Source organism: Mustela erminea, chromosome 5 (genome assembly GCF_009829155.1).
Source record: "Mustela erminea isolate mMusErm1 chromosome 5, mMusErm1.Pri, whole genome shotgun sequence".
NCBI lineage: Eukaryota > Metazoa > Chordata > Mammalia > Carnivora > Mustelidae > Mustela > Mustela erminea.
Genome location: NC_045618.1, coordinates 138,320,503 through 138,330,599, shown reverse-complemented (window position 1 = coordinate 138,330,599; position 10,097 = coordinate 138,320,503). Strand labels below are relative to the sequence as shown.

The 10,097-nt window shown below is 48.9% G+C and overlaps 1 protein-coding gene across 1 annotated transcript; it reads right to left on the bottom strand.

Annotated features, from left to right (window-relative positions):
* Nucleotides 1-212: 212 nt before the first annotated feature.
* On the bottom strand, nt 213-9,889 carry GLRX5 (glutaredoxin 5). Its single transcript, XM_032345183.1, has 2 exons — nt 9,543-9,889; nt 213-858 (listed from the first exon to the last, which is right to left on the bottom strand). The coding sequence occupies exons 1-2, from the start codon at nt 9,835-9,837 to the stop codon at nt 680-682; spliced, it is 474 nt and encodes a 157-aa protein (XP_032201074.1). The 5' UTR covers nt 9,838-9,889; the 3' UTR covers nt 213-679.
* Nucleotides 9,890-10,097: the final 208 nt, after the last annotated feature.

Here is a 10,097-nt window from a genome sequence, read left to right as displayed (position 1 = left end):
TTCCTCGCGAGGACACAGGGAGAAGAGGAGCCTACGAACCAGAGACCTAATCTGCTGGAGCCTTGAGCTTGGACTTCCGACGTCCAGAACTTGACGAAGTAAACACGTGTTGTTTACAAGCCAGCCAGTCCGTGGTATTCTGTCACAGCAGCCGGAGGAGACTGAGGGACCGACTTACCGCCACTCAGAATTAACAACTCGCACACGGTATCCCTCAGTTGACACTTTATTTTTAAAAAACAGCACCCCAGCTCCCACATCTTCTTCCTTGGCCATCATTTTTCTTAACAGAAGAAGCTACGAAAAATTGGGGGGTGGGTATTATCTTTGCCGACTGACACATTTGCAGAGGATTCATGAATAATGATGATTTAAAAACTCCTGGTTTTACTTCTGAATCACGCAAAGAGCAGATGACAATATGAGAACAGATTTTGCTGACAACAATATCATAATACAACAGTGAATTATTATAGTGCAGTGGTTATAATTATGTTCACAATCGAATATTCGCAGCCCAAACCCCAGACACAACAAAACCCCCCGACTGCTGACAAGCATGGGGACCCGTACAAGCAGCGGCCATCCAGAGAGTGAACAGCAGACTCGGTAAGGCTTTGCTGGCAGCGGCTCTCAGCGCCCACAGCCCCCTGCCGCACTAGGAGGCCCCGGGCCGCCCTCACTTTGAGTCTTGGTCTTTCTTTTCATCCAAAAGGGCTGAGCGGATCCCCAGCTTTTTCAGTTCCTCCACCAGGTCCCCATTTTGGTGCATCTGCAGGAGGATGTCACAGCCGCCCACGAACTCGCCGTCGAGGTACACCTGCGGGATGGTGGGCCAGTTGGAGTAGTCCTTAATGCCTGCGGGGAAGAACACTCAGGCGTCACTTAGGTGCTCGGAGCTGAACTGTGCATGGGGCAATCCGTTTCCTCCCGGGGTCCCCCACCGCGTCCCCTCCCATCCTCGGGGAACCATATGTCAGCCACGGAGTGGGAGCTTTAGTGAAAACCGGACCGCTATGTAAACCCTACCATTTCCGATCACCAACTGTGAGGTCGCCCCAAGTCACTCAACTGTCTGCCTGTTTCCACCCCCACCTCGCACTGTTCTCCTGAGCATTGGGGAGGTGAGGCTCTTCCCGGACAGAGGACAGACAGTGAACAAGGAGGGACCCAGGGCAGAGAACCCGATCGGTGGATGCCCTGGTCCCCCTTCCTCTGCAGTCAGGGATTCCGTGCAACAAAACTTCAGCACTATGACTTCCTTTCCAAATAGACCGTCTAATGTGGGTCCATCCAGGGAAGTCTGCCAAGCGAGGCAGGCCTCACTCAGGCTTCTTGTGCCCGTCTGGGTTGGGGAACCAAGATGCTGCATCACTGGGTTTTATTTTTAATAATATTTTTATTTTTAATAATCCTTTTGCCCAAAGAACAATCTCTTTCCTAGGGCGGCCTGCAGCCTTCACCCTCTTCAACCCCTCGGATGGGCTCTCCATGGGGCAGGCTGATGGGGCTCGGCCCAGAATTCACAGTCACTGAGTCAAAGCAAGGAAAGGCCCAAAGCCCGGCTAATGCCCATGTCCTGGGCCACGGGGTGAGAGAGACCCCCTCCCTGTCCTCAAGGACAACAACCTCAAGAACCGTGCGAACAGTTGTGAGGACACACAGAGATGTGGCACCTCCTAGAACCCCCAACCGGGCGACCACTCTGTTCAGTTCCAGACCATAAGGCTGATGGTCTTAAGAGAGGAGGAAGTAAAATGTGGTTTCAGGCTTAAGACAAAAGATTACTCTTTCTTCGTGTTCTTCTACCTCCTTCCTACAGATGAGATACGCTTTTAAAAATCCATCCATCCATAAAACACCTGTGTTGGTGCTATAAAGAGAGGCTGAGCAAAAGCATGGCGTAGGAGAATTAACCGCTATAGACCACAGTTGCTATTTTTATACTTCTATAGATAGGAAGGTATTTTTAAAAGGGCAAAATGAGCAGACAAAATAAAACAGAAAAGTCAAAAGATTTCTTAAATAAACTAAAAATACCAAAACTGGTCTTTGATATCCTATCACTTATGATCACTGATTTTCCAAATAGAATCAGCCATTTGACTCATATCACAAGTCCTAAGATAATAATGTTTTCTCCTCTTTTAAAAGTCACTACCTTCTTAAAAGAAATAGTGACTTTGCTCTAAACAGAGCACCAGAGAAGGCCCCCCACAGAGGGCTTTATCTTTCTCCTCCAGACTTCCTCTAGGGAGAAAGGGTTACAATCTCAAAGGGCCCAAAAAACGTACTGTTTTTTTAACTTTTTTTTTTTTTTGAGGTGTAATTGACATATGACATCGTAACATTTCAGGTCTACAACATGACGACTTGATATCTGTATATATTACAAACTGATCAGCACAGTAAATCTCGTTACCATCCGTGACCATAGGCAGTTACAAAGATCTCCTCCTGTGATGAGAACTTCTGAGATCTAGTTTCTCAAAAACTTTCAAATGTGCAATACAGTATTAGTAACTACAGTCATCATGCTGTACACTACACCCCCAGAAAAGGACACTTCTAAGCCACTTTGGATGTCTTTAAAAATAAATAAATAAATCAGCTAGAGGTACGGGGGTTACTAAAAAAGGGAAAATTCCATTAACCATTAGAATGCCGTTATAGTACCAAATACCTAGATTTACTAGAATTTCTCAATGAATTCAAGTTTTTATCTTGAATTCTGATATTTGGTGCAACACAGATGACTCAGCATAGAAGTCATAATTCTTGGAAACTTTCTTAAGTATCTTCTATATTGTGTGCATAAACCCTTTATGTGCATGATTTTCTATCTGGATCTTTTCCAATTAGTAATACGTTGTGTTAAGCCTTCCAAGACAACGAATATGATTCTTTCAGTGACTGCTTAAAGGAAACACAGCAAATTTATGAGACACACCAAAAATGAAAATAAATTTGCCATCTGAGGTTCACTCCAACCACATACATCCAATCCTAAAAAGTCGTTTTTTAAAATCTCTGCAAAGTTGAATACTTTGCTCTCATCAATCATGTTTACAGTCCCACACTCACTCAAAGCTTTAGGCTTGTCTCGTTCATTTAGGCAGCACATCACTACAGATCACATGTCCAGACTAGAGGGAAGAGGACACGTCACCGGAATCAACGGTCACCATTAAAACTACCAAACAAGTAAGCTTTCCAATCAACCTGAACATGGGACACAACACAGCCATGTGCGAGGGAGACAGACACCTTCCAGATCCTAGGGCCATGCTCTCTTGCCTAATAATTTGTATTTCAAGAACTCAGGAGAACCTGGCCTCAGAGCCCACAATGGCATGTGACAGTGGCTAAGGTGCCAACTAGCAGATAGTTTATCAAATTAAACTTCCCTGCTTCTTTGGTTTTATTTTTATTTTTATTTTTTTAAATTTATTTATTTGACAGGCAGAGATCACAAGCAGGCAGAGGGGCAGGCAGAGAGAGGGAGAAGCAGGCTCCCCGCTGAGCAGAGAGCCTGATGTGGGGCTCGATCCCAGGACCTTGAGACCATGACCTGAGCCGGAGACAGAGGCTTTAACTCACTGAGCCACCCCAGTGCCCCTGCTTCTTTGGTTTTAGGGGAACAAGCGTTATAGGCAGCTGATATCAAGGCAAAGAGCTCTGGCATCTTGAAAATATACTATTTTCTATTTTTAAAGGTCTGATTACAGGTTTGAATATTTAAAGAAATATTCAAGTGATTCCTATAGCACAAAGCAAGTAACTTCCAAGAATAAAAGACCACTGTTCCTAAGTTGAAAATGAAAAATGAATCCCATCAATTCATATGTAATCGTTTAAACATGGCTAGCTTCTCTTGCTTTTTCATTTTCAAGAACTGTAACATACAATGACAGCTCTTCCAAATTTCACTCCAAATAACTCAGAATCAGAGAGAGAAACTCTGAAAAATTAGGAAATCGTATCCAAGAATGGATTTTAATGGTAATCCTATTTTACAGATGACAAGTGACGATTCAATTTGGGACAAAAAATATTGACTGCAAAGTTATATAACGGGGTGACACTAGAAATTGGGAGTAAGGAAGGAGGTGGTCTTATAAAATCAGTTCTACAGGCACCTATTGCCCCACTAAAAAAATGAATATTCCAGAGGATCAAACCAGAGTGCAGGGGAAAATAAGGGTATTAGAAAGTTCCCTTCCAGAGCTTTCAAAAGGGATTTTTCAAAATTCATCATGTTTCAGAATATTAGACTTCGTCCCCAGTTTGGACAACAAAGGACAGGAGCACCACAATCACGGTTCTCCTTTTTCCCTGGAAGATTTTCACCGGAGGAGCAGCTCGGAGCAGCTCGGGAACCTGATGCAGATCAACTCTGCCTCGGGCACGTCACAGGGCCTCCTCTGGCTTCCTAGAGAGAATGACAGCACACAGGAGATTATCTGAGCTAAGAGTAAGGGAGAGGCAGACCCGCCGGGGGCCAGTGCCAGAGAGAACAGAGTGAGCGGGCTGTGGCCTGCCAGCCTGTAAAGGAATGCAGTGTCAGATCGATCTGCTACTCTCTTCGCCTCAGTTTCCCTGCCTGTGAAGTGGGAATAACTACTTCCGGATTTACCGCGAAGATGAGATGAGGTCTAACTGGTGATGGGGTTAAACTCCCCCAATTCCAGGTACCAGCGCAGATTCTGTCCACCGTGATATCCCGTACGCCATCCTTCCGTCCCGCTCCTCTGAGAAATACACACAATGGGGACGAAGGCAGAAAAAAATACGAATCCTGCGGCCAGGCGGCACGAAAACACCCATGTGCGGAGCTAAGGGTTACTGAATTTCATACTCTCTAAGAATTTTACACACGTAGCCTCACTTAACCTTTGCAAAAATCCGACAGGGACTGCATAATTTTCTCTGTTTTACAGATGAAGAAACCAAGGCTCAGGGAGGTTATCTGACCAAAGTCACAGCGCTGGCAAGTGGTGGAGCCTGGATTTCCGTCCAGGTTTCTACGAGTCCGAAGGCCGGGTTCTAGACCAACAGAGATGGCCTCTGGCCTGTGGCTGCAAGTCACCCTTGCCCACGAACCATACTCACACTGCACGTGTATCCAAGACACGGGGGACCGTCTCACACCTTTAACACAAACGGCATTGTGCCATAGTTACTTTTTTTGCAATTTACCTCATGACTAAACACTGCATTCTCTGGGACACAGTCACATGGAGAACATCTAGATCCAGCTTGTTTTAGCCACAATTTCGTTTCGGCTTTACACCTCAGTTTGTTTATCCAGTCTGCTAAGAGACCAAGACCCCCTCTTGCTAATTTTTCTTTATTACAAGCAACATGTCAATGAATATCCTTTTATCTGTCTTCTAACTCAAACGCAGGGGCTTCCTCTCTGGAGAAAAGGGTGGCCAACTATGGCGTTTGGGCCGTCTGTGGTCCACTTCCTATTTTTTTAAATAAAGTTTTATTGGGACTCGGCCACACCCACCTGTCAGGTACTGTTACAACCGCTTTCACGCCACCGTAGCAGAGCAGAATCCGTGCCATGGAGACTGTGCGGTCCACACAGACTGAAGTATTTCCTCTCTGGCCCTTTACAAAGGAAGTCTGTCAACCCCCACTCTAGACTGTGTGCCCAGGAGTGAAGCAGCTGGGTCTTCAGCCATGTTCACCTTCAACTTGACCCGGTACTGACAGTGACTCCTCCGATGTGCTGGTACCTTTTTATACTCTCATCTGTGGCGTATGACACATCTGCCACACGAGCCCAGAAACACCACTTGTTAATGTGACTTCCAACATTTGCCAGTGCCACAGATTTGTTTCTGTTGCTTAAACTCCCCGATGCTCAGCATAGTTTCAAATACTTAAACACTCGACAATAGGATAATGGCTATTCATTCTACAGAAGATGTGAACAGGCAGAAATTTCACAGTGTTTATGTTTTTAAGAGCATGGGACAGAGTTTAAAAGAGGTATATATAAAAGAAGGATTTACTTATTCATTAAAACATTCACTGAGGGGCATCTGCGTGGCTCAGTCAGTTAAGTGTCCCACTGGTTAAGTGTCTGACTCTTGGTTTCAGCTCAGGTCAACATCTCGGGGTCCTGGGATCAAGCCCTGCATCAGACTCTGCGCTGGGCAAGGAACCTGCTTAGGATTCTCTTTCCCCCTGCCCCTCCCCCTACTCATGCACATGCGCACTAGTGCTCCCTCTCTCTCAACATAAATAAATAAAAGCTTTTTTTTTTTTTTAATAAATTAAAGCTTTAAAAAAAAGAACCACTGAAAGCTCGCTCTGCATAAGCAATATACAGGGTCCTCAGGCAGTGGCATAAGGCAAGTTCCCTCCTTTCGTGAGGGCAAAATACTATGCCCAGACATGCCTGATCTCAAATGCAGTTTTAAAAAATAAAAGATTAGAAACTAGATCCAAATGTTAATAATGGTGGATATAGAATTACAGGTAATTTCCCTTTATTGCCTTCAGCGTTTCCAAGTTTCTTCAATGAGCATGTCAGGTTTACAACAGGAAATGAAAGAGATTCTTTGTTAGACCAGGATTAGGGTATGCTGACACCTGTCCACGGGACCCCGTCCCTCTGTGGCCACCTTCTGTGTTCTTCCAGGTCAGCTGGAGGAAGAAAAGACCTGAGGAAGACCTCACACTCGTCTCTGCTCCCTGGGTCACCGGCCAAGCTGTCTCCGCATCACACTTCAGGGACCCGGCCCCCAGAGCAGGAAGACAGCTTCTGCGGGTGTGCCCTGGGCTCTGGGCCCTTTGTAAAGCTCTGGCACAAGGGAAAAGGCAAGGCAGTTTTGCAGGAGCCCCTCTAGTTACAAGCGATGACCTTGGCTCTGGGAAAGGTGCACAGATGTATCTGTGGCTAGCAAAAGCAAGCATCAGACAGCCTGTCAGCTTCTCTCCGTAAAACTCAAGGGTGCAGGGAGCAAAGAGATGAAGAGTGTTTGTGTTTTTAGCGAATCTTACCCTGACTAAACTCATCCACACCGCGGGAATGAGCTCACACCACCCTGCCCCAGTCTGAGGGTTAGTACTGGCATGCACCAAGCCACAAAAGACGTGTGTGTTAATGTCCAATATATACGCAACACATTTATTGACCAAGATAATAATCTGGTATGAAACAAACTAGGAATAAAAATGATGAAACTCAACGCTCAAAAAATTTAAGGGCTAAATTTTTGTTGCTGTTGCTTGAACACCGGCACGTGAGCCTGAAATACGAGACAGGAACCTCAGCGCTACGTGTAAACCTGCTTACTTCTGCTCCTACTTTCTTCCTACACTCCAGGACACCCCATCTCCAGTTAGGTGAAACAGGAAACACAGGGCACCTGGGTGGCTCCGTCGGTTGACCAACTGCTCAGGTCGCGATCTCAGGGATCGAGCCCTGAGTGTGGCTGCTCACTCAGATGGGGGGGGGGTCTACTTGAGAATTCTCTCTCCCCCTCTCTCTCTGCCCCCTCCTCACTGCACATGCACACTCCTGCACGCGCTCTCTCTCTCTCTCTCAGATAAATAAATAAATAAATCTTTAAAAAGACTGGTGTTATGAGTTGAATTGTGTCCCCCGAAAAACTGTTCAAGTCCTAATTTCCCCTGTCCCTCCCCTCTGCGTTCCCTCTCTTAAATAAATAAATAAATTTACAAAAGATAAAAATAAACAGAATAGAAACCACAAACCAAAGACCCTCAAAACCTTATACTAAGCAAGCTATCAATGACATGACTTTTTATTAACAGCCCTCCTAGCCTGCCCCGTGGCAAGGTCCCTGCTGAAAGACTGCAGAGTAGTTTCTCCTCTCTTATCTTCGAAGCAGAGCAGCCACGGCTGGGTGAAGACTGCGGCCATCTCCCACCCCCCCACCTTATACGAAAAACACAGCCCAAGGCCTGGGCACCAGTGCCCCGAGCCGCCAGTGACACTCTAGCAGGCAAACTAACAAGGACCACGAGGCTCCTACAGGGTAACATCACACAGAGCGGGTCATGGTAACCTGCCTTCCGTCCTCCTAGTTTCCACCCATCCAAACCGAGAGTTTTCCAGGAATTAATCTGCGGAAAATATACTTCCTCTGAGAACCATTAAGTCCCAATGATAAAATACCTCCCGCGGAGTGGGTCCCTTCTGTGTTCCGGATAAAATGATGGGCACTTTCTAAAAAGATTTACTTTCTCTATTTTTCCTCATCAAATCTTTGTCAAGTTTGGTTTCATTATCATCCCATTACCGAAAAAGAAAATGCAGTAATGGGACCTGCTTAGGGTTGCCCGGCTGACTGGCTGCGGCGGGATTCCAAGCCCCAAGTCTGACCTCCACACCAGCCTGTCTGGTCAAGGAGGGAGGACTAGGACTGATCATTTCAACTGCAGAATAACAGTCCTAAGTACATAATAACAAACTCTAGAATTCTGCGTGTAGAATAACAGGGAACCTGCTGCCCGGTAAAACTGTTTTCAGAACTCTGTAACTAAAGAACAGCAGGGCTCAGAGAGATGCCAGGACCCCTACTGGAGGTCTCTAACTGGAATGCAGGATACTAAGCCACCCTCCAGGAAGCGCAGGCACCGCCTCCCCATTTCTCCACCAACTCTGACCAAGGGCCCTGGCCAAGGAGATCTATGTCCTCCACTGGCCCGTCCTCCTCCCCCACTGAGATACTTACAAGGCTCCTGGCACGGTGTTCGGCAGAAAAGGTTCTATTAGCTGTCAGGGCCCTCTCTCCTTCCCCGAAGCCAGCGACCAGCCACGGGACCTGTTGCCATCTGGCCACACACCCTGATTGGCCCCAGGTTCCCTGTGATCCACGCTGGAGTTATCTGGGGCCCAAGGGTCATTCCTCATCCCGCTCCGCACAGGCCTCTCTCTCCAAGCCCTAGACCCCCACAAATCCCTCCCTGGCCTCAAGGATCTAAAAATAAAGTCCATGCCTTTTCCTTCCACACCAAGTGATCCCAACGAAGACGAGTCAAAAAGCTGTGTCTACCCGCTCCTTGTAGCAACACAGGATAGCTCCTGACACCCGCAGCCCTGAGGCACCAGGCTAGCCTCTGACCCCACCGCCTCTGACAAGGGCAGCTCCGGCCCTTCCTCTACCATCAACAGCACCAAGAGACAGGCCGACTCACTCAACGTGTCCCCCAAAGTGCCTGCCTTCTAGTGGTTCTTACAGGATCCCTCCAGGCCCCGCTTTCCCCACCACTCTCCTCGGACCGAGCCTGAGCGATCGGGCCCCCAAAGGCCTCTCTCGGCTCCGCGCGGGGACCGCGGAACCGCTAGAACTTCCCCAGTGTCCAAGCTGACAAGAGTACCAGATGCCCAGATCCTCAAGACCCACTTCAAGTCAACGATGCCCCTACCCGACCCCGAACACAGCGCAGGAGCCGGGGCCCCGACCCCCCTCCAACCCCCAGACTGAGCCCGCGCCGCCCAGCCCCGCCCCGCCGAGCGGCCTCGGCCCGTCGCCCCCCACCCGGCGGACCCTGACCTTGCCGGAGCTGGGGGTCGTCCAGCACGTTGTAGGCCGCGTAGTCGCGGACGCCGTGCAGCCGGAGGATCTGCACCACCGCGTTGCTGAAGCCGCACTGGGGCTGCTCCGGGGTCCCCTTGAGGAAGACCACCACCTTGTCCTTCTTCACCAGCGCGTCCAGTTGCTCCGCCGAGCCGCTCCCGCCGCCGCCCGAGCCCGCCGCCCGCACGCCAGGGCCCCGCAGGCCGCCGCCGCCCGCGCCGCGCCCCGAGCGGAGCAGAGCCGCCGCCACCCGGCCCAGGGACCCACTCATCCCCACACGCTAGCCGGAGCCCTCGACGGCCCGGGCCCTCGGCTCGCCCCCCGCCCCCGGCCCGCGGCAGCCCGGCCCGCCCCCCGGAGGATCTCATTGGGCCGGCTCCGAGCTGCTCCACATGATTGGAAAATGCTAGCCCGCACTTTACTCGATTCTACCAATCATGTGGCTCGGCCGGCCCCCGACAGTTTGGAGGCCGTCCTTAACTCAGAGCCGCACCCTACGGCCTTCCTATTGGTCGCTGCCTGTCGCTTTGT